Source organism: Gavialis gangeticus, unplaced genomic scaffold, assembly GCF_001723915.1.
Source record: "Gavialis gangeticus isolate Ggan-Ray unplaced genomic scaffold, GavGan_comp1, whole genome shotgun sequence".
Taxonomy (NCBI): Eukaryota; Metazoa; Chordata; order Crocodylia; family Gavialidae; genus Gavialis; species Gavialis gangeticus.
The window spans coordinates 16,247,044-16,272,506 of record NW_017728997.1 but is presented as its reverse complement, the minus strand read 5'-3'; the positions used below and the strand labels follow the sequence as shown (position 1 = coordinate 16,272,506).

Sequence of the window (25,463 nt, the reverse complement as noted above, 5' to 3'; positions counted from 1 at the left end):
CGGGGGGGGGGGGGGGGTTGGGCTGAATGACGACTTTGGGGCCAAGGCCACAGAGTTATTTGCGCTGCTTTCCAGGCTGTGGAAGCTCATGCACGTCCTCACATCTGCAGCCACAGAGGCTGCTCTTTTTCTCCAAGTCATTGCTTCACGCTCAGCTCAGAAAGGGTAGGACAGATGTCTTTAAGGGATGTGCGCCTGGCAGAAGATGCAGCACGGCATATTTTACGAGGGCATTTCCGTAGCTGACGGAACACAAGCCTGAGAAAAGCTTAGCAGAAATGGTTCCAAAACCAGAGCCGACTTCTCCGAATTGAGGCAAGTGTGTGGAAATCTCTTGTTAGACTGGGGTAAGCTGGAAGTACATGATAGCTTGTCCTCTGACTAAATGGCATGCTGCAATCTGGGGAGCCAGTCACTGGGGGAGACCAGGGGGCTCAGGTATCAGGATGCTGGATGAACTGCAAGCTGGCCTCAAGAAGAGTACAGAAGTTTAATGTGAGCACGCCTTTGGGGTGCAACTTTGGGGTCAAGATTCAGGCAGCGTCCTGGCCCCAAAAGGAAAGTCACCTCTTCTACCCCAAAGTTCAACAGTGGCTGTAAACCCAGGAGGAGACCAAGGCCCTACCACCAGGCCTCCGGTGAAGGGTTGGCAGACACACACAACAAATGGTACAGACAATACTTCTCTGCCCTTTCCCCAGAACGCTTTCTGCTGCCAGCAAGCATCATTTCTGCCTTATCTGAGATGAGTCACAGCCAGTTTGTTTTCATACAGATGCCTGTCTCAGTCAGACAGTGGGAAAGTAATGAGACTGAATCATCCCGGCTCCGTGGCAGGGAGGCAGAGCTGAGCATACCTCTCCATCCATCAGGCTGGGGCACCACAGCCACCATAGTCCCCTCTGCAGGCTCCTCCTAAACATGTGCACCCCCTCAAGAAGAGGCACAGGAGAAAAGACCTCTATGGGAAGTGTAAAAGGCTGGAAAACATCTGGAAAGGGCTCTGCCATAAAACATCTGGAGAGGACCCCACCACAAAACCGCATCTATAAGACTGCACAGGCCAGTTAACAAATCCTCCCAGCCAGTGGTATGAAAATCTTTTGGCAGGCCTAACAGGAACATCTGGACCCTCTTCCCAAGGAGGAAAAACAAGCCTCGAGGTCTGCATCATTTCAGTTTTGCACCTAGCGCAAACCCATGCTAAGAGGGAGGAAGGAAACCTGCTGAATCCCAATGCAGCTGGAGATAGCCCAGCACCATCTTCTGGACAGCCTTCCTCGGAGGAGGACAACAGGGAAGAGAGGCTGATCGCTGCTGAGAGCATCCTCCAAAGGACCAAGGGGGTCAGATATATGTCCCCACCTAATCTGCCAATACGACTCACTTAAGTCCCCTGTGTGGTACGTAGGCAAGTTTTCTCCCAACTCTGCCCTGCCCCGGAGCAGGTCACCACCCCTCCTTGGCATGGCTCTCCTCCTTCTCCTGGTGTTTCCCCAAGATGAGCAGACAGATTGTCCCCCAAACTCAGCTGGCTTGTTCTCTTTAGGGAATGACATGTAGCAACTAAGGTCCACGAGGACAGAGAGGAGTCTGGGCTGTCCTGTGTTACTTCCTCGTCCCTTAACCAACTTAACCAACAAATGCCTTAATCAAGAGCTACAGTGGTGTGAATGGCAGCTGCTCTTGTTCTCCCAGGACTTTCTCTCTGTACCTTGGACTGATTCTCTGGGAAGTTGGGAGGGTCCTTTCCTATCTGGTTTTCCATATAGCTTGTTAAAACAGGAGAGCTCCCTCCTCAAAATCCACTGCCCTTCCTTTCACTGCTAGCCATTCACTTATTCCTGGGAAGGAGAAAAGCTGTTTATGGAGAAAATATAAAAACAGCAGTCAGGTGTAGGGAGAGTCTGGTCAGGTGAAAAAGAAAAAGGGTGTTGAATCCTCCTGACAGCTGGGTGCTGCTTAGAGGAGTTATTGCTTCCTCCTTTTCAGGGCCTGTGCTGCTGGTAGGAGGTGATGACTTCCAGCACATTGAGCTTTCCTTGTGCATGATGAGCAGCTAGCAGAGGTCCCATGCTCAGGCTCCTACGCACGCTCTGAAGGTCACGGTCAAGGTCCCTGGTCACCGTTGCTGAGCCAGGGCAGAGCCCCAGGGTGCAAGGCTCCTGCAAGGGCTGCCTTGTAAGGGGAACAGGGCTCCCTAGACTGTCACCTTCATTTCAGGCCTGATCTGAAATCCTCTGAAGTCCCTAAAAGACACCCATTGACTTTATTCAGCTAGATCAGGACTGTCCAACAAGTCAAAGCTTGTACGTTGCTTCCCAGTCTTTACCAAAATCTCCCCAAATCCACTGACAGCCTCCTATACTTTCATTTTATTTGATGCCTAAGGACACCTATCCAGAACCAGGTTTCTACTGTATTAAGCACTGTGCAGCCAAATCACAAAAGTCCTAACTGGATGCCTTGATATTATTTTTGTTATAAGATAACGGTCTGGGCCCTGCAACTCCTTCATGGGAAAGTCATCGCGACTTAGTCAATAGGACTGAGTCTGGATTATGCTGCTCGTCACTGGCTGAACATCTGCTAACTTCACCTTGCCCCAGCGGTCAGCTCTGTGGGACCCCAGCTTACAAGCCTAGACCTTCTCTAGGCCACATCCCTTCTTGGCGTGACACCGCTGTGGTAGGTGGGGGAACCGGGCAGGTTCGTTGCCCCTGGTTTTTCAGCCCCACAACTCTGCAAGGCAGCGCTGGAAAATGCAAAATGTCATTGCTGCTGTTTGCAACATTTCCCCCGTACATGTTTGTCTTTGCAGGGAACGAGCACTGCAAAAAAGACAAATGCAAAGGACAAACACGGCATTGTTACTGCACCAATACAACAGGAAGGTCACCGTACGTAGTGTCTTACAAACTGAGCCATTCAGGCCAAATTTACATCTGGTGTAAGCAGTGGTCACTCCTTTGTCAGCAAGGGAGTGGCTCGCATGAGTTCTGACTTTAATATCACTATAGACCAAAGAATATACTTGCCAGACAAGAATAGGAATCATTAAGTCTGTGGTCCAAAGTGAGGCGCTGAACCATCTCAAAGAGTGAAGCGTGGTCAAAGTTACAGGGGTTGGAAGAGATAAATTCATCCATGCCATGCTTTTGAGCTCTATCTGCATCTGTTCATTTATACATATAGAGAAAGACACCATTTAGAGAAATATAGCACATTTTATTTGACATGTAAAACAGAACCCGCCCCCCCAACCAAAATACAATATGAAGCATGAAAGCTAAATAATATCTTCTAATGCCATTAAACTTTTATTTCCCATGGCTATGAAACATAATATATTCTTTACCTCCCATTGTCAACTTGCATCACTTAATCACTATCTTATTGCATTTAGGCAAAAGATTTCAGAATTAACATCTCGTCAACTGCTCATTATAGTGCATTTATTCTGTACTTAAAAACAGAACACAAAACCAATAACTTATTCTGCATCTTACAAGTACACTAGAAGCTAAAAGATTTTTGGCTTCCAAAAGTAAATTAGCTCCTGTTTAGTTATTTGTAATTAATTATAATAGATTCTGCCATTCTAATGCAATTATGTCAGTAGCATTTTTCTCTAAATTGACTAAGTTTCCTAGGTATAAAACCATTTATATTGTTTTTGGACCAAAATGCCAATATTTGTCTCCCCATCTCCAATTTTTTGTTTTGTTTTTTTAAACAAGAGCTTTTAAATGCTACCTCAAAGAAATAATAAAAAAAAAAAGATGCTCATTTAAGCATTGCTGATAAGTTAAATTGAGATGTAGTTGTTGTCACTGAGAAAGTAACCTGATAGCGTGCGGATTCTGTTAGTCATCTTGACAGACAGACAGAATTTACTCCGCTATGATTATGATCTCCGTGGGTTTTTTTGGGTTTTTTTGTGAATTAATAGCCTCAATGTATTCACACTTCCCTGCTTTGGGTGATGTTTTCAGGCACAGACTCCTAGGGGCTAACTAATTAATCTCAACATGTATAACTAAAAATATAGCAAATTCACCAATGGAAACAAAACAGACAATTTCATCTGGGTGTGGCCACGCAGGGACCCCCTGGGTGCCGGCTTTGTCCGATGGACAACGATGGAATTAAAAGACACTTTTCACTCTTTTTTTTGCATTTACTCAGTTTCCTACTATGCAGGCTCTTGCCAAATCCTTAACAAACAGAACAGGATTTAAATCCTCTCTCTGTTTACAACCTCCTAGGGGAACTGTATAGCCTTGAAACAATTAGGGAGACTCAAAGGGGACAAAACCACAACGCATTAAAATGTAGTGTTCCTCGGGAATAAAGTCGTAGGTATATTTGTTTTTAAAGCAAAGCAGCCCGTTCCTGGAGGGATGGAAAATGCTACACTTAAACAAACAAACAAACACACACCAAACCGAAAACGGGCAAGGGAGCTTTAAATGGACACAATTCACTACGCTGTGTGATTGAAGTTTCCTTAACTATTTAATCTTAAACTTCTGAAAGACAGTGTATTTTTACCAGCTGCCTGGATGCAGATATTCTCCCTTCTTCTAGGAGGTTGTTTCTGGCTTTTTCAGTGACTTGTAGGATTAATTTTACGCACTCATCCCTACCTATCAGAATCACTACACAGACACATAGGACACATGCAACATTTCAATTAACTGCAAGCAATACTTAAATCAGCAGGCCTGGTCATGCTTGTTTTTATCAGCAATCTGCTGATTAGACCCTGAGGTTCAGAATACATCCTGCAGTTTGTGGGGGGCGGGGATTTTTCTTCCTTTCTGGTGTTTAACCTGCTGATCCCCGTTTGCTCTGTCTCTGCCTATTACTTTGCACCCAATTGTTTTCCCCCCCTCGGTATTACTCCGTACATCCAGCCCTGAGAGCGAAAAAGCAGCTCCACCTACAGTCAGAGCTGCCAACGGATTAGCCAGCGTGTGTGTTGGCTGAGAGGTGCAGCGCCGGCTTCCCAACATGGAGAATTAGGATATCACCTCCGTGACACGTTTTGTCCCCGCCAGCCTCAGGCGCAGGATCTAACGTCCATCCCAACCTCAGGTCCCTCATCATGGCACATGACCAACACGCTGCCAGGCTGGTTTCTATCTCCTTTGACAGATTATGCCCCATCGTCTCTGTCCCTCTGGGCCGAGATCGATTTGATTAATATGAATACGCAACCAAAGGTTTTGTAGACACTGTTTTCAATTCTGCCCATAAAATGGCTTTAACAGAGATATCAGGCTATTTTTTTTTAATAGTCAGATTGTTGCTCTCAAATTTCTCTGAGTCGACTGCAAGCTGACAAATTGGCTGCGGGCCTTCATTTGCCAGTTCTCCTTAGATATTTTATTACTTTTCAATTAGGAGCCATGGTGCATTGTCAATCCTGTGGCTCCGTAAAGGAGACTCTTCGCCCTGAGCAAACCAGCCACAAGTTTGAAGGGCTTCCTTTCTCTTTGTTGGTTGAATCTCTTTAACTGGATCTTCTAGGAACCTCTCTTGCAAATTAACACCCTTTATTATAAATGTGCATTGCTTTCCCCTCTTTCACACTGATCTGGGATACATTTCAATTTCCCTTCGCCAGATGGACACCAGGCAGATCTTCGCCTGATGTAAATTGTCGGAGCATCCCTGGCTTCGGTAGAGCTGAAGACCTGCCTCATGATTTTTAAGCCCTCTGCTCAAAGATGAGCATACAGACCATCTTCCTTCTAGCACAGATGGGCTCAAAACTCACACACCGAGTTATGGCGTGAACGGACCTGTGTCAAAGTCTGCTGCACCGGGGAAGATTTAAACCTAAAACAGTTTTATCTTAGTTGTCTTTGCAAAGCGGTCTCTGACCTACAGCCCAACTGTGCGCCTCCCTGGGGTCCTCTCTGAGCCTGGGCTGGCTTAGAGCAACCGTGTGAAGAGACGGATATCATACAAGGTATCTGATGAACTTGGCTGACCAAGATGCATTCCCAAGAAGGGTTATTTGCATGTCTTTGGCTCATTCAAGTTATTTAAAGCGCGACTGTCTGACACAGAAAGCAAGACTCCCGATAGCAGTCCTCGTCACGGCTCAGCACTGCAGCATGAGACTCCGACTGCGTTCGGGAGTTGTTTTGTGTAGGCAGGATTGGATGTGTTCAAATCACTCTGCTTGGATCTAAAAATTAAGCATGATTCAAAGTGGAGATGCTGCTGAAGAGTGATTTGGCTGAACGTTATACACACGCTTCATTTTAGCTTAAAATACTGTCCTGGTCTGATGGCTCAAAATTTTCCGGGACACCCAGCCTACGTGAAAAAAAAAAAAAATAACGATGGCCCTCCTTTAGACTTGCCTTCCCTCAGTGAGGTCTTACAAAATAAATGCACCATGCAACTTGCAATTTCTTTTCTTTTTCATTATTATTTCTTAAATGCACCATGCAACTTGCAATTTCTTTCCTTCTTCAGTATTATTTTCTGTTAAGTGAATTATTTTTAAAGCTCAAATTCAACTCAATCATGCTAAAAACATCTCTCTCCCTAGGAAAAAAAGCACATCATCACACTAAATATATCACCCCACCCACCTGATACAGGCATTCAACATTTTAAAATAATGACTACCCCTGCAGGTAAAACAACGGCTTCAGATACAGACAGTCAGTCATCACTCAGAAGGGTTTGTGCAGCCTGAATGTGATTTTAGGCAAAATAAAAAATAAAGGAGCTGGCATCTACTTATACTCAAACTGTACCGATTATTTGCAGACACTTTAAATCAGGCATTTAAGTCAGACAAATTCTTGTGACCCTGAGCTGTTCTCAAAACAGTGAATAATAGGAACAATAAGTAATAATAATAACACTAAAGAGAGAAAATGATGTGATGCTCTAGTTATTTACAGTCCCTTTCCAAGGTGCTTGTGCCAAGTTAGTTGGCGCTTCTGTATTCAAGGCCCAAGACAAAATTATGCTACAGGCCTAGAAAAGTTGTCTTACATGTTGGACCATCGCTGCACACAGATTTAGCTTTAGAGGAAGCAAGGTGGTGGTCTAAGAAGAAAGCCTGCAAGCAAAGTTATACCGGCAGTACCAACTGTGCGAGCTATCGTTCTTCACAATCAGAGGCAACAGCCTCTTGTACTCAACTTTGCAGTTGATATCGTTGCCTTTCCTTATGCTTCTTTTTTAATTCCATTTTTTATTTTATTCATTCCTAGCATTAAAAAAAAAAAAAGACAGGAAAAGAAAAGAAAAACTCTGTCAGGTTTATCCTGTTGGCATTAACTCGCCCTACTGTGATCTTCTGCCAGACACATTTTGTATATATGTTTGAAGTCAGAATCTTAAAATCTGCCAGTGTCACTCTGACAGAGCTTAAAAAAAAAAGAAATAAAACAAGGATGAAGAAACACCCTGCCACTTTATTCTATCAGGGCAGTCCTTCTGTTATTTTCTACTGTCAACCGAAAGCAACAGACAAAAAGGTCAAACATCCCTTTCTTGCTATTTGTGTATCCCCCCCCCCAACCATCCCTCCCCATGTTTCTTTTGCAAGATTTTTGGCAGATTTTTACGAGATGGGTGAAGTTAACGACAGGGAAACAAGCTCCATAAAAGAATTCTTGTTATAAAAGGCTCTGGGCAGCCATTTTATCTTAAGAATTTTTCACTCCAAATTATTTATTTTCTGCAGCGAGCGACTGTGTTTTAGTACCAAAGGCAACTGAGCAGCTTTTACATTTTCCAACACATTTGTTTATATAGATAGATATATCTATATAAAAAAAATAACTGTAAATTAAAAGGTGACTTTGTATCTTACTCATCTGGAAAATGTGTGCTTGTCATATCTGCTTGACGTTACAAGAATGAAGATGTGGTTTGGACGGTAACAAACAATGACACTAGTCAACCTCATCAGGAGACATGAAATAAAGGAATGACAATGATTGATGGCAGCTATTCATTTACAGATTTTCTAGAGGAGTCTTGATTGGTGTGGTCAGACTATTGTGCTAAGTTTTTCAGGAACTTCACTCTTCTTCAGCTACACGCAACAGTGGGAGAGAGGATCAGGACAACTGGAGGCTACTCAACACCCGTTGCGTTATGCCGCACAGTTGACTGCGTTCTTGGAGGAGCAGCTAAGTTTCTTCATAGTCTTATAGACTAAGCAGAACTAACAGATACGCTTAGGAGGGCAACTTGTTCAAAACCACCGGAAGGAATCACCTAGAAACTGGATTGAACTTGAGTTTGTACAACTGGAAACGCTATTACATATGGCTAGTGTCCTAGTTGAGAAAGAAAAAAAGAATAGGACTTAAAATACCATCTTGTTGTTTATTTCTGAATAGCTGGCAATACTAATTGTGTGACTGTTACCAAGTCTTTTCCTTTCAGTGTAAGATATACCGTAACATTTGCCAGAGCTAAAGTCAATCCAATCGATATCTCCTATTTTTCATGGTTATAGCCTTCTGTAGAAACAAGTAGCTTTTTTTTACTCACCTAACCCACTACTCAAATGCCTACTCAAGAGACTGAGTGTAGCTGCCCACATGCCAAAAGCTACAGAAGAAGGCTTTTAGTCTTATTTCAGTGAATGTCACTAATGAGGATATTCTAACATGCTTTTTTGGTTCTTTATTTTATTTCCCCCTTACTGCATACGCAAACATTTTTTGACTTCATTTTAAGGTTCAAAGAATCAAAAATGCATTTTACTGTAAATCACTAAATACACTATGCCTTGAAATGAAATCTAAGTTGTTCCATGTCAGGAGTTAGTGAATAATATTTTATAATCTGTGATCAAACCAGGTGGTCGATACGGTAACTTAAAAGTAGATTTTAGCGAATGACTCTTTATCAGATAAGCATAGTTTTATGGCATGTAATTTTAATAGTTTTTGAAATGCTCTGAATTGATTGTGGACATGTAGAAAACTGAATTTAAAAAGCCACTGTTAAATGCTTTTTAAAGCACAAAAAAAGTGATTTACAGTGTGTTTTAAATTCATGCAAGTTATGTGAGAATTGATTTCATATTTTAACATTGCATTCCTGGAATGGAGCATCTGCAAGTTGACAATACAGAAGACATAGCAGTGTTCTCATGATATATATGTGTAAAGATATATATATATATATATATATATATGTAAATATAAATAAAGCAATTAAAGCACACAACTATGAAAATTATCTAATAGGATAGCAATGCATTCTAGTGCAAATACATGTAATGCTGTCAGACCTGAATTCATTCATTCTTTCTCTCTCTAAAAGGGGGGGAAACCCTGAATTTCCACCAAGTTCACAATTTGTGGCAAGCCTGATCAGAATCCTCGTCAGACATCCACAAACTTGAAAAACAAAAAAAGAAAAGGAAAAAAAAAAAAAAGAATCTCTCTGCTAAGAAGGGGTGAAGAAATTCTGCCGGCTACCCAGGGGTACACTTATGCAAAGAAATAAAAGAAGAAAAGGAATGAAAAAGAAAGGAGTATTGTTTAATGGTCAGGAGGGATGATGCCACCTGCTCCTTCTCATAATTGCATTCAGAATACTCCAAATACATATTTGCCAGCTCTCATGACCAACAGCTTCTACTCCCCTCTTAAGTAAAGTATGCACTCACCATGTGTTTGAGGAACAGCTTTTTAAACACAAATAAAGAATTAGTACAGTGTCGATTTTATTTGAAACTGAACAAATATCTGAGGAAAAAGTTTTTTATGCTATAAGGTTACGATTGCATCTTTTTAGTTTGTTTTTTTGTTGTTGTTTGTTTGTTTAAATAGGTAGCTTTATGAGAAAAGTACCAATGGAGATTAGAAAGTTCCTATAATCATTGGCTTAATTTAGTATATTTAAAATACATTTCTTGGTTATAAAGGAGGACATTTGAGACCACATGCTAAACATTTGTTTGCTTTAGCTTTTGGGAATAGGAAGAAACCCTACTGGGACTGAATTATTTTAACTCATAGTGGATAGCTTTGACTGCCTGGTAGAAATGATATACATATACATATGCATATACATATTATAAAACAGCTACAGTTTTTGATAGAGTCCCTTATTGGGTTTACATGATAGGAAACTGTCAGATCTACAGATCTCACGCTTGCATGTGGTAGTCTTTTTTTTTTTACTTTCTAAATTTTGTGCTGCTTACAAGTACTGTAGCTTGTCTTTCTCAGTTAGATCTCTTCAGGTTTCCTACCCTACCTTTCTATTCTTTGAGGTCTCCAGGATTAAACCCACACTGCCGATGCACTGCACCATGCTAATCATTGGAACAAACCCCCCCCCCCATATTGTCAGAGTGCAAAATGATCTGTTTTCAGGCATTAAGCAGTCAACTAGATGTAAATTCCATGAAACAAACAAAAAAAGGTATTATTTACAGTTTTATTGTGATGCTAATTAATATTTACATCTTGGAATGAAAAAAATAGGAATGTTAATGATTGGCTTTACTAAGAGGATCACTTGATGCCAATGTGAAAGCCAGGGAGAGAAGGCAATTATGCAAACATCACATGCATCCTAATTTCAGTATGGAAACTTACATTTCAAATCTAAATTCAGGAAAATAACATGGAAAGTTTTTACTATAAAAATCTAAACATGAGAAAGATTTAAGAGAAAAAAAAAAGCACATTGCATATGTCAGATAATCTAGTCTGATTATCTGAGCTGTGCTAGCTACAGGGAAGCACTTACCCTTGAGTCCAGCTAGAAGTTAGCAGGGTAAGAAGGAACAAACCAGAATAACATAAAGACTAGCAACAAGGCTCAGGAAAGCAGACAGGAACCCTAACCTAGCAGCTACAATACTCGGGTTCAAGCAAAGAATGAAAAAGAAACTTAAAATAAAACAAAACAGAACCGAAAACAACACTTACGGCTGATCATTTCTTATGAAGCTCAATCAACCTCGCCATTTCTTATGGTGGAACAAATAATTACAGTTCTCAAAAACAGCCAACTCTTTGCATATGATGTGATAACAGTTATTAAATATAAACAGACATTAAAAATGAAATATAATAACAAGTGATATGTAAAACAATTACTGACCAATCTTTAATGTTTAAAAAAAAAAAAAGGGTTAAAAAAAATGAAAGCTGAGCATGTTTGGGTTTTTTTGTTTAATGTACCACTAACACAGAACGGACAAAGATTGGTACTCTCAGACAAGTGGCCACTTTTATGAAGCTTAATATATTGCCAAAGGGTGTAATATATCTTGGCAGCATTATTAACTCCAGTACTGTGCATCATTTCAACAGTAAACATGAACGGCTTTGGGTTTTGCTTTTATAAGGCAAATATTTGAGAAAAAAGTATCGCTTTGTGTTAATAGATATTTTTTTCCTTTTAAATTGTAGCAAAACAACAAATAAGCAGAAGTTTTCAATCTAACAGGTGTTGTTTCACCCACATAAAAGGGATTGTACAGTCATACACAAATTAATGAATAGCAGGATCTATTTTTTTTTCAATATTTAAATTGCATGTAAATACACTCCACCCTTGTTTAGAGCTGCCTGTTTCCAAGCCAAGTGCTGCTAACCAGCTAGAAGATGCGAAGTCGAGTACTGCATAAAGTTTATATTTGCTAAATCAAATTAGGTGGCAACCAAATGAATTCAGTATTACTACCAAGTTTCCCCAACTGTAAAACGTGTTGTTCTCAAGTTTCTGTTTAGCAGACAGCTATATCACAAGACTGGAGTGTTGGCTCTTTTTGTGTGTGTGCATGTGTTTGTAACACAAAACACTTCTACCATCTTTAAGCAGCTTACTCTGTCCATGAAAGTAGTAACCAAATAATGACTAGTTAAACTGCGGTAACATTTAAGCTCTTGCAATTCCTTTGTTTAGCAAAGTAAATAAAGAAAAAAAAAAAAAAAACCATTAAAAAAAAAAAAAGCTGTGCAGGATATATACTTAAATGCACAAGACTGCTTAACAGTTTTCCTTACCTTTTTTCAGGCAACACAAAAGAACAACCAAAAAAAAAAATATCAACAAACCCAAATACTTTTTAAAATGCAATACTTGATATATTTGAATGTAAAAGCTGAGATGCAGATTTGTATCTATAACCCAAGCACCTGGGAGGAATCGTCACGTATTTAGGCTGTGTATGTTTGAGCATCCAGCACCCTTTGAAATGTCCAAGGAGTGTGCACTATTCTGCAGACACAAGAACGAGCATTAGGCACGAGTGCTAGCTCCTTGCTGCTGGCACAAACAGAGCAGCTGAAATGCGAGGATCTGAGCTATGGCATGCTTCCCCTTTCCTCCTAGATCTGAGTAAGAGGGTTCCTTCAAAGATATCCACAACCATGAGCCAAAGTGAAGGGGCAGGGCAGAGGGAAGGCCACAATGCATGACATCCCCAAACCCACAGGGCAGTCGAATGATGCAGGAGGGCAACACAGGTCTTCTGTATCCCTTCCAGCCCTCCCTTCAAAGGGGCTCCTAGCCCCAGCAACAGGAAGGGAAACCACTGGTTCCCTTGTTAAGGGGCCAAGGCAGAGGAGAAAGGCCTCAAGCTGGTGCTGAAGAGGATGGGAGAAGATCCTGATCAGAGTAGAGGCCCCTCCGGGGGTGGCTCTTGACTGTACTTGCATCGCGGCACAGGGAGGTGAAGCTCATTCAAGAACGAGAAGGAAAATACCAGGGCATGGATCTGCATGGAGGTGACTAGCACAAGCCTCAGAGGGAGCGTGCTCGTGTCCCCTGCTGCCTATTCACAGGGTGAGGGCAACCCGCTGTCCCTCTCTCCTTGCTTTGCAGTGAGTGCGGTGTCACTTACCCACCCCTGGTCCTGGGACCACACTGCCAAGGAGCAGAGTTACGAGCGATGATGCCCTTCCAGAGTGGCATCCCTAGGCTGCTGTTGGCTCATGCCCTGTTGTAACTGCCCTTGATGAGGGTGCCACATACACAACCTTTACGGACAGGTGAGTTTTAGACTCTAAAAACACCTAGACGTACCCAGGGGAGGGAACTCGTGGTCTGCAGGACTCCTCGACAGGCATTCAGCTATCATCCCCTTACTCAGGGAGATGCTGGGGTGGGACAGGGTGAACCCAGGGTGCTGATGCTTGCTGGCACAGAGCTGCTCAAGGGATGCTGCCCACTACCCTCATTTCCTGCAGCTCAGAGGCTGCTCTGAAGTACACCACGCCAGCACCAAGCCCTACATCAAGAAGCCGTAGCAAGCAGGTGCTGGTTGCACCCAGCTTGAAAAAGAATGCCCCTGAAGCACAATTACAACGGGCACCTGTAGTGTGGGGAGACCACCGAGCCCTGGTCAGCTCGACCCAGTCCTACTGAAATAGAAACTGCCCTGTGAAATCCTGCGCTCAGTAATATTCTTCATTTGGCCAGGTCCTACACTTCCCTTCCTGCCTGTCTCATTAGGCCTCAGTCACTTAACCCTCAGGCCAACACCTATTAGACAATAGGGATTCAGCTTGCATAGGGTAGATGAGACGTAAAAAATGCTGAACCTATTCACAAGCAGGTGAAGGACACTGTTCATCACAGCACATTTCATGTCACGGGGCAAATTTTCTTCCGAGTTGCTGACTGACCCCTAAACATTCAGAACTGACTGCAATTGCACAGCTAGTATTTTAGTTCCTCCTCTCCAATTTCAAGTTGATTTCATTCAAGGAATTTTCTAAATACATTTATTTTCTTTTTCTTATTTTACTTAAAGGCTTTATTCTCTTCTTGCTGTATGTGACTGACCCTAGTCAAAGTTAGGGATAGACAAGCTCTAGAATGAAGAAACACGTGACATTACGATACCTTAGAGAAGACGGGGTGGTCCTTCCCTCATTTTCCTACCTGTGCTGGCTTCTTATGTTTAAATGACGAGCTTTTTTGTTGTTGTTTGTCTGTTTTAAAATTGAAGCCATGACTTACCAGATGACAGGACTCAGGCTACAGATAAAATGCAGCTCACTCCATACAGATGCACAGCATATGCAGAGCAATCAAGAATTGAAAGATGAACTGCTGAAAGTTCACATTTAACTGGTCTGGTAAAATGACCATGTGCTTTCCTGCCATTTAGATTTTCTTCAGGGGACTGACCACCTTTAGTGGTCGTGTTTTGTACTTTAGACATTTCTACCTGCCTCTTTAAATATGCAGCTGAATTGCAAAAGTAAATCCCAGCACTTGAACCTCAAGCTCCTACAAGGCCGGGCCTTTGCCCTGTTGAAAATTTACCACCCAGAATCTCTCTCTTCCATCAAGTATTGCATCTTATTCAATACCAGCAATTTCCCCAAGACATTCGCCTCTGGGGTTCAACTGTGTATAAAACACAGGCTGAATCCACTGATGTAAAAGCAGCTTAGCGAGGATAAAAAGAATGAAGTATTTGTAAAAAAGTTAAACTTTTGTTTCTGAGAATCTATTCACATCAGTGGAGAAAATCTTTCCATCAGAGACGGCTGCTGGTATGAGAACGGGTCTACTTACAGAATTGCGAGATTGGCGCGTCCAGCTGGGGTACGTTTCCTCCCTTGGCATTAAGCTTCTGGACCTGGGTGGGTGGCACCGGTTTGTGGGACTGGCCAGTGGCCCGGTACATGGCCTGGACCCAGAGGATGCGGTCCTGCTCATCATCACTGGCAAAGATCACTGTGTCGCCTTCCTTCACGGCATTGAAAAATGCTCGGCCACCCTCCAAGCCTGGCAGGAAAGAGAAGCAGCTTAAAAAAAAAAAGGGGGGGGGGGTATGCCTTCATATGGCTTAAAGCTAGAAAGGAGCATCTAGGGTGACCCTTACATCACAGGGGTGCAAAGCAAGTCCCGTACCCAGCCAGCTGAGCTAAAGGCCATCTTCTGGATGTCCAGTCCTGGACGTGTTGCCTATGGACGTATCCACCATATCTATAGGTAACACCACAGGCTGCGGTTACCGCTGGGCATCGGTAAGGCACGAATTTGGCTCTCAGCTATGCCAACACAGGATGAGCTTGTGCGATGGTGGGGGGAGGGGGTCAAAGGGAACAATTCATACAATTCGATCATCACTCATTAATGGTGCATGAGGTTATTTTTTTGGCCCCACAGTTTTAAAGAAGCTGGGTGTCAGTTTGGTGTACCAGTCAAGCCCCTTATTTTCACCCCAGCTCTCACAGAGAAAGCAAGCTGTTTGGGCCAAATGGTGCAGTCCCTTCTCCAGCACCACTCTTGTTAATTGTTCTGTCGCTAATATTGCTCTCCCGAAAATGCCAAGGACTCCCCGGGGTGAGACTCAGCAGGGGCTTCCTCGTCTCTCTTTTCCCGCGAGTGAGCGCGTGTTGCTGTCTTTGCCCCTGATTCAGGGCCCAATTCTCATCTCCACCACATCACAGTATATCTAGAGCAGCAGCAAACAGGCTCTTAGCTGCACATTGCTGCTGCCCGGTTGGGAAGGGAATTGCCCCTACCCATACTCCTACATGCACGATCATCTCTCGGGGGAAATCCTGGTCCCATGAAGTCCCGAGGACTTCTATCACTGAATTCACAGGGCTGGGATTTTGCCCTTAGCCCACCATGGCCCTCCTTCAAAAGCTGAGCAGACCGGTCAAAGCAATACATCCCAGGTCTGCTTCAGGGAGGATGCAGTACTGCAACTCGCCTGAGGGCCTGATCCTGGCACTCAGAATAGCCCCAGTGAAATCAGAGCAGCGAGGTGCAATTGCACACAGGGAAGGTGATCCGCATCTGGACTCCTGCGCCCACCGATGAATACAAGGAAGGGTGCCCTGGCTTGCTTTCTGTGCCATCCACTGGGACTTTAATTTGGGAAGGGCTGTCCAGGTAAAAATGACACGAATGTCATATAGGTTTTGCTTAGTTATAGCAAGAAATGAGCATAGGCGGGGGGTTTGATGAAATGAAGTGAAAACTTGGGTCAGGATTTTGGCTCAAGAGGCGCACAGTTCTTGTTGACTTTTCATGGAAGCTGGGTGCTGACTCACTCCGGCTCATGGGTAAAAGCCAACCTAAGTGCCATTATCTTTTTTCTAATTATTTCATTGTTGAGTCCATTTCCCCCAAATCTATTTCTGGGCCACGTGGCTTGCAAGTTTTGCATGGACAAAATCAACGCAAACACATCAGGAACTGGGTCCCATTCAGCTGCAAAGACAGAACAAGCGCTTCCAGGCGCGGGCCCCGACCGACCCCCACAAAGGTGCCAAGCTCTAGCGGTGAGCAGAAGCCGGCCATGGTGCCTCGTACCTGGCTGGGGGTCAGTGTAGTCCACTGTGTATCCGTCAAGCTGCAGCAGCTCTTGAGGTTCAGCCTTTTTCTCCCGGTAGCTGCACATAGCAAATGTATATTGACTCACCTGAGGAAAACCACAAAGCTAGGATGGCACCGGGCTCCCACAGCAAGGCAGTTCAGAGTGCAAACACTTACAAACGATGCTCATGGACGGGAGGCTTGGACAGGGCATGCCATCCATTGGTGACAAAGGGGTGGGGGATGGTATTCTCTCACTGTCATTGCCAGCATGAGACAGACTATGGACCTGAGCATGTTCAGCAGAACCTTTTCTCACACATTTTTTTCCAGCGGCCTTCAAAGCCTCTGCGCTGATACGTACGGTATGTTCCCCCCCCCAGCCTGCCGACCTCCCCCCAAAAAGGGGATGCTGCACGCTTTGGAAACTCTATCATTCATTCTCAGACAAATGCCAGAGTGACACCTTGTCACAAACAATGTGAACTAAATTGCTAGGTGCCAGTCAAATTAATGCAATCTTAAAATCCCACTGATCTCGGCTACTGTTGTCATCGGTGCTGTAAATGGCAGCTCTCACTCCTCTGAGTTACCATCTGTATGACACGATACATTCAATGTCAAGTTCTTGATGGGAGCCTTTGCCGCTGCGGGTGTCTCTGTCAGGCTCTCAAATCGCCTTTAGGAGGCCATCAGGCTGCATCAAGACCCAGCTTATACTTAGCATTTTCGAATCTGGATTGTCTGGAAGAAGACTGTTAGGAAGCAAAGGATTCTCCATGCTTTAGGCTAGGAACTTGCAGGGAAATTTACTGTCAAATGATTTCAAATGACTTTGTTAAGGTTGTGTCACATCCTGGATCCCTTACACAATTTTATTAGTTTAGACATTTTCTTGACCTCTGGAGGAAGCCTGGACTTCAGACAGTTCTTTCGAACTCGCGTATCAATGGATCGTGTTCGGCATTTTTTGGAAGCGAGGAAACATCTTGAGAGGCAGGCTGCATGCAACCATTTGCTCTCTCTGGCAGTCAAAGAGCTAAGAGATTTTGCCTCCAAACTTCAGATAAATTGCTCCATTATCAATATACGTGCAGCACAAATTTCTGTGGCATGTATTGCTAATAAAATGTTCCTTATTTAGAGCAGAAGACATCCATTCTACTGGCAAGAAGGGTATTTCGATCACTGCTTGGTACACGGCTGCCCTCTCTCGGTCTCTAATGCCTATCACCACGTGCTAATAAGCCTTTTTCTTTGCTGCACATTATTCTGATGAACAACTCACAACAAACATAAAGGCCACCCATTTGTGGGAGTAAAATTAAAACGGATATGTTAAGCATCTTGCCAGCTATTGCTAGGAAGAAGAGCGATCAACAAGTAACAGATCAACAGTGAAAATGTGCGAGTGACATACGTGCATATTATGTGGCATGGACTTGGAATGAAATTAGGCACTCCACTTTATTAGCAACACATAAATTAAAATGGCTAACTGTAATAGACCTAAAAATAAGCCCGGAGCCCAGAAACACACTTTTTAGAGGACTCGTGTATTTGCAATTCATTCAATTGCATGTTAATGTAGTATCTTGCTGCCACCTCCTGGTCGTATTGCAGAACGGATTACCAATTCGTAGCTCCCAATGACTATCCAAATAATCAGGATAGTAATCTTTCAAGTAGTTATCTGAGAAACTGGGGAGACTGGAGAAATTTAAGTCTTGGAGGGAGGCAATGTGAAAGCAGCATTGACCTCGACTAATAGGACTTTTGTTGTTTCTTTTCCCCTCCCTTGCAACTGTTACACCAATAGTTCACACTTATCCGGCAGTTTAAACCAGCTTCTTGGACACACAAAGTGAGTTCTGAATTCAGGCTCTTTTTAGTCTACATGTTTTTCTTCTCAAATTTCTTAGACACAGAAAACATTCCCCATTGCCAACAAGGAACCAGCCAATTCAACATTCACATGAACACATGTATGTGCTTAAGTCAACATGTCGCATTTTAAAAAATAACAAAATGCATTCATTTGGAATAATACCACTACTCTGACTCGGTGGAAATCTCCTGGGAAGAATTTGGTCTGTGGTTTCAAACCATCTACTTACCCAAGATGGACTTCATGAAATATTAAGACATATGCAGTTAATTACACTTTCATTGCACCCCCTATATTGGTAAAATTGAGGCTTGTTATTACCGCAGAGCTGAAGTAACTCCTCGCTTCTCAGGCTATTAAAACCAAGGCAATACTTTTCCTGTTATGCGACTGTATTTGAAACAGATATTTTTGTTAATTAAAACCGAACTCTTAGTCCATGGGTTTTCACTCGTCTCCGTTTTGTTTGTTGACAACGCTAAAGCTTGAGGTTTTTGCCGGGGATGAAGGATTTAAAGCAGGTGCCATAGTAATAATATGCTTCAGAGGGGTCACATATCAGAAGTCAGAAAAGGAAAATTAGTTGAATGAAAAGAGAAGCGTCCAAAAGCCATCGCTCTCAGGCCATCTTTATGACAGGGTGGATACGGTGCCCTGAGCAAGCATCGGCTGTGCAGCAGATGAATGCTTTCAAGAACAAAGAAACTCCTCTTTTGGAAAACTCCCTGTCCTAAGATGCGAGCAGGTACAGTGCAACTTAAAGCAAGCAAGCCACTGGAAAGCACCATGGAAGAGGAGGGCTTTAAAGGGCCTGATGGAGATTTCTTGGTGTGGGCTGCTCAGGTAGGTGGGATGACATGAATGTGAACACAGAGAATGAGAGAGACCCTCCTGTGGAAAGAGATGAGGCCAGAGACTTGATGATGGGAGTCAGGGAGGGGTTTTAAAGGCAAGACAAGCTTCAGCAAGTGTTAAGAATAAAACTGGACAGGAAACCACGAATGCAGAATGCAGCAGAAGTTACCGTATTGCAAGAAAACGCATTTTCATGGGACCACGCTGAAAAACTACCCGGCTGGGCCTGCAGCCATTCTTCCATTGCTTTAAACCACTGTGATGTTGGTTTAGTTTTCTCTGCTGCATGATTGCAGAGAGGCAAGTTACATAAATGGAAACCAGGTTCAACCTGATGGAAGCAACCACGTTCAAAGTCATAGAAACGTAAAGAAGTAGGGCTGGCAGGGACCTCCAGAGGTGATCTAGTCCTGAGGCATGATCATCCCTATGCAAACCATCCTATACCAAACCATTGTGTAAGCTCTTAGCAAAACCGCACAGATACCCCTGATACAACACAAGACGTCACACCCGAACCTGCCACGGAGAAAGCAGGGGGACCATGGCGGCCATTGCCCTGCGTCTGTAAAGGTTGTTAATATATGCTCAAGAGATCCCAGGAAGAGGGCCATGCCCACAACAAGTCTCAAAGGTGCACAGTGGATTTGCTCTCTTCCATGAGCACTTAAGGGAATGACCTGCAAAAATCCTCTCTACTTCTACGGGAGAACAGCTTTCAAGGAATATCACTAGGGGATTTCTGGGTTTGCACTCAGAGAGGATACCCAAGTCCCACTGAGACCAGGGGCAACGGCAGAAGGCATGTCCAGACTGGAGTAGTAAGAGATGAGACAATGCACAGCCACCGATGCTGTTCAGAAAAAGCATGGAGAGTGCAGCCACAGCACAGCACGGTTGCACAGAAATGGCCAGAGTTAATGCAGTTCAGGGTTAAGATGCCAAAGGAGCTGTTTAGTGTGTGCAGGGGCTTCCCCAAAGCATTGACCCCTTGATCCAGGAAGAAGCTGACCGCGCTTCTTGCGGACCTTTCTATTCCACGAGGGACGTCATCCCTAGGCCCAAAGGGACATCTAGAGTCTCGAAAAGTAAGAGACTATTGGGAGTCTTGTGTGCATCATTTTGAAATCCCAGAGCTTAAGAGGTGACAGCAGGTTTGTCTTGGACTGCAGCTGTGGGAAGAGAGATGCTGGCTGTGGAGTCAGGCTTTTTCTCCAGATGACAATGCTGCGCCAATGGAGATGGCGATTTCTCTCGCACCAATCTCCAGAACAACTGAACTTTGCAGTGGGTTGAGAGTCTGCAAAAGGAGAAAAGGGGAAAGAGTAGCTAGCAAAGGGGGAGGAGAAGGAGATATGCAGCATGAAAAGGGAAAGTCAGGAAGATGGAGGGTGAAACCTTGGCTCCATTCACAGCAAAGCTCGGGATTCGACCCAGGCTGCCATGGGCAGATGGGAGAGGAAAGGAACAGACCAAGAGACTTGAACTAGACTGAACAAGAGGCAATGAAGGAGAGCAAACCAGAGCAGGACTGCCTTTGCTAAGTGTCTTTACAGACGGAGAGGAGACAAAAAGCAGGAAATCCAAAAAGGAGAACACCATGCAAGATGAGCCGAGGGAGAAGACAGACAACACAAAAATGCCACGGGTCACTGTTTTGGGGTTAGAAAATTAGATTTTACTTATTCATGGTTTTCCTACCCCATTCCCTCACTGGGAGCATATTCCTAATGATTAATACATGGGGACGGTTATTGCTCTTTATCCAATACAGCAATTTTGCCCAAGGCAATCTCCTCTAGGACTCCACTCTCCTCCTCGCCCTTCTAGCATGAAACAACTTACTCCACTTCAGCCCTGCTCCTCATTGCTGGCAGGGCAATGCTACATTTGGGATAAATTCCTAAATGGACCTTGATTCGATTAACAACAGATAATTTGCCCCAAGGAGCAGGCAGCTGCCAGGCAGGTTTTTATTTCCACGGGAGACTTTAGCTCCCTGGTTCCAGAGGCAAATTTGCTTTGCAAGCTCCTGAGGTTACATCTGCAGGGTGCAAGGTACCCCCATGCTCAGCCTCAAGCTTTAGGGCAGGGCTTTGTGCTCTGATAAGCTCAGAGCAATAACGCAGCTGCACCTCTCCTCCGTCAGGCGTGTTTGAGCACGGGGCTGCCTATGTGACACCTGAGCAGGGCAGGTATGCCGTCCTACATGCATGCAGACTGCCAGCTCTCCATGCATCGACTTAACCCTTCTAGGTCGCAAACCTATTTACTGTGCACACGTGCACTGACTTTTAAATGGGAATTTCCCATGGGTAGATCTGGACCACACAAGCAAGGGCTGAATACTTTGGTCCCAGTTATGATGGATACTTTGATCCCAGTTGTGGTCCAGAGGCTGGTTGCAATGAACCAGGATGTTTGCCTACACAATTCCTATTTTCCTGCATTATTTCCAAGAACTGGTGGTTACTGGGAGTTCTTAAACACAGATTTCATTTGATCTTACCCAGAATCAACTGAGTTTTGCTAAAAGCAGGAACTGTCACTGTTGGTCTAAATTATACTGAGTTTAGGGAGTCTGTCACCAGAACTATAGATCCAGGCATAGACACTGCAACTGTCTCTAATCTGCAGCAAGTTGATCTGGTTCCAAACACCATCACACAATCAGTTGAAAAATTGCTTCAAGCCATACAGCAGACATGTCATCCAGGTACAAAAAAGTGTGACTTCCCATATGCTGCCAGAGAGTGGAAAAGGGGGTCTGGCGAAGATGACAGAAGAAGAATAGATTCAGTCTGAAATCTCAAAGTAATTATTCCTCTGGCTCCTAAGGATGATTACAATATGTGGTGATTTGTTCCACTGTAGCCAACAAAACAACAATTCCTATAGGGTACATTAAGTCTAGCAGTGAATTACTGCGGGCACCATATGCTATATAAAAATCCCAACTATGTATTCCAAGACCCAGAGCTGGTTAGCATCTTTGGGGAGAGCATAATCAGCTGATGTAGTGAGCTCGGGCACATGCCAGTGGTGGACATGTATGCTGGGATGAACGTGCATTACCTTTTTCAGCCAGTCATAGGAAAAAAAAACAAACCTTTACTCTAAAAGCTTTCATGGCTTACCATTGCCACAGGCATTAGGATTGCCTTTACCAAGCATTCCCCTCACTTGCAATGCTGCGGACCCATTTCCATCCAACCTCCGGGCCATATTCTGCCATCGCTTTCACACTGCATATCTCAGAATTTAAAATTAGGCAAGTAGCGAGTCTCTGCCATATCATTTACATCTAATCAGTATGCTGTTCTGCTGCTGCTCATCTCGAAGGGTGGCACCTGCTACAAGCAGGGTGGGCAGTGTTCAGAGAGGGGTGCAGCTCCGCTTACAAAAGGAAATGACACGTGCTGGATTGGATCCTGTCCTCTCCTACTTAGGGGCATGTGGGCAGACACTTGGTGACTTTGTTCAGCTCCTCGGTGTGCAGAGGTGTGCTTGTGGAAGAGGCCGACCGCCCAAACCACAGACCGTTCCTCCCCTGCATAGAAACACATCCTCTCTAGGCACTGGGATGGCCTGTCTCTCTGCAGCTGAGAAGGGAAACGACTTTCCTACCCACATTACGGATGAACCAATTCTGTGCTCCAGCAGCGAGTGAACTTGCACCCGCACTCTTAATACAGGAACCAGTCTCCTGCCTGGATACTTGTGCCCTGTCCTACTCCTCTGGATGTCTGCATGTGTCTGAAGGTGACGTTGCCACATGGAGGTGTCGGGGGAGATGCAAGAGAGAAGGGGGAAGGACACAAGAGTGGAAGGGAGACCCACTTATTCAGATTTGCATCCATTTAAAAGTATCACAATTCAGGCATCTGATTTGGTTCCTATAGGAGCCAGGACAAACCAATTACAGGATCGGAGGCTAAGAGAGGCCCTTATCCTATAATCTAGTTGCTCTTAATAAACGCAGTAACCTACGGCCTCGACGTGGCTAAGAATAAGCAGGCAAAAGGAACGAAAGTTAACTGCCTGGGACCTTGGGCAGGGGTATAAGGTGGCCTTCTTCCACCTTGCTGGGGCACTTTAGGATGGCTGTAACCTGCACCTGAAAACACAGAGGCATGAGCACCCCTGGGTGCACTTCTTATTCTTTAAAAATGTGCATCATCCTACAGCAGCTGAGGATGGGATGAACCCTGCCAGCTCCCTTCCTACCAATGCCAGCACAGCTCCAGACTGTGTAGAGGTCACAAGGGATCTTCTGGATCCACTGAATTACACCATCTCCATCCCCAACCAGTCCTTCTACAAGACAGGTACCTACTTCCTGTCTGATTATTATTATTATTTTTTTTTTTAGAAATTTCTTTCAATCGCTCAACCCATTTACAGATGTCCCCAAAACTGGAAAGGTGGAAAATTCACAGGAATGTGCAGAATGGCCAGGTGAGGGGCTGCAGATAATGAGAGGTTGTTCAGTACTTATCCATGTGAAGCCTTAAATCTAGGGAGAGAAGATGAACATCCAGGGTGCAGCCTGGCCCATGTAGTGGATGTCTGAGCCTCTAAACATGACCTGTAAAGGTCCCTGGAAAACTTAACTAGTTTTTTTAAGGCGTCTTCATCTTAGCCTTCAGACTGAGTCACAAGCAGCAAGGAGGAGAAGGTCCTCACCCACCTTTTGCATTAAGGGTTTTCCAGGGGCTCAAGCAGGGTGGAATAGGATCAAACTTAGATACCTGGTCACTTAACTACTGCTTAGATGCCTCATAGATGGTACCAAGTCTCGCTCCCGGGTGGGGATCACACAGCTTCACCAACTCGAGTAGAAACAGAATTTCACCCACACCCAAGAATCACAGATCCCGCTAGGCTGAGCTCATTTCCCCTTCCCTCATTCATCCTGCCTTGTTGGTTTGCCTTCATTTCACTTCACACTTACTGCAGGGATGCTATGAGATGGAGGCTGAAATCTGGACCGATTTGCAGGTAATATTTTTCTTAAGAAGCCTCCCATAGTACGTCAGAGTTGAGAACTACAGTGGTTCGTAAATCAGATTTGAACATGTTTTATAGCATGAAAATGGTTAAAACAGTTTTAAGGAACCTGAGGGATTAACACCGAGAGCTAAGGTTGAATTTCAGTTTAATGGGTTACCTGGACCAGCACAAAGAACCTTTTCTTCCATCTCTTCCAGACATTTTTACCAATGGCCCACAAGTATCTAGGAAAAAAATACAGAACAGCTGGACTGAGTTCAGAAGTGACAACGGATGGTCCTATTGCGCTTCAGCGTTGTTTCTCCATAGCTAAACTCTAAAGTCAAAACAAAATCAGGAACAGCTACGAGTCTCTTAAACAGTGCAGCAGTTTGCGATTTCTGCTGTCAAAATACTCTGCAGAGACAGAAACATAAAAATCTATTTTAGTCTTAATGTTTTTCAGCATTATTTCCTCTCCTCCTCTTCCTTTTTAAGACAAAAATGAATGGCAAGGGCACAATAAGCATAAATTACAGGATCTACAATGAGAGCCAAAACCTGCAAAGAGATCAGCCTGGGTATGAAGTCAGGGCAGCTTTGGAGCTGCTGAATATAGCAGTCCTTTCATTTTGCTGAGTGGCAATTGCATAGTCAGAAGAATATGTTGATAGGGGAAAGGCTGGGGGAAAAAAACCCAACCCTTAGCGTTGCTTTCTAGCCCTCATCAAACCATTTTGCTGAGGGAGCTGTCGTCCAGTACGTCACTTAGCACATCCAAAACCAAGGGGGTAGCCCCTGGAAAAATGGGACCAACCCAACCAAATAACTTGGTTCACGAGCACACGACCAATTCCTGGGCATCCTCTGATTATGCAATGGAGGTGAACTGGATGCTCTTAAATGAGGAAGGGAATTCAGCCTTTCCACTGATGGTTTTCTCCAAGAAAACACATGTGGTAGCTGCCACGGCAAACTCACAATACAGCCACTTGCAAAAATAGCAATAATGGAACCAGAGACATCACCCAGTGCTAGAAGCCCAGTGCTAGAAATTTATGGTGATTGCAGTGCATCACATGTTACTTTATACCTTCACCTTGTTTCTCCAGCAATAAATATAAAAACTGTAGCTTTTCATTATGCTGGTGGATCTCTATGTTAAAACACATATCTGCACATGTCTAGGTCTGACTGTAGTCAGGGGCAGGTCTTTGGGTGTCATATCATGACGCAGGTACAGCTCCTTAGGTCCAAAGACAGCATGGCTCCTGTACACACTTGCCATGGGCAACCTAAATGAGATGGTATGGTCTCATACTGGCACTTCTCTGATCTCAACGTAAATTAGGATGCAAACCAGGAAAAAAGAAATAATGCCATGAAATCCTAAAATGGAAAGGAGTTATGCCATTGACTT

General features: G+C 44.0%; 1 protein-coding gene across 1 annotated transcript in view; it reads right to left on the bottom strand.

The window, feature by feature from the left end:
• Nucleotides 1-25,463, bottom strand: part of CADPS (calcium dependent secretion activator) — a 290,593-nt gene that overhangs the window by 107,600 nt on the left and 157,530 nt on the right. The window contains exons 11-15 of the mRNA XM_019504584.1: nt 24,222-24,288; nt 16,306-16,414; nt 14,551-14,763; nt 10,762-10,773; nt 3,039-3,175 (exon numbers count right to left, since the gene is read on the bottom strand). Coding sequence (XP_019360129.1) covers nt 3,039-3,175; nt 10,762-10,773; nt 14,551-14,763; nt 16,306-16,414; nt 24,222-24,288 — 538 coding nt within the window. The remainder of the gene's footprint in view (nt 1-3,038; nt 3,176-10,761; nt 10,774-14,550; nt 14,764-16,305; nt 16,415-24,221; nt 24,289-25,463) is intronic.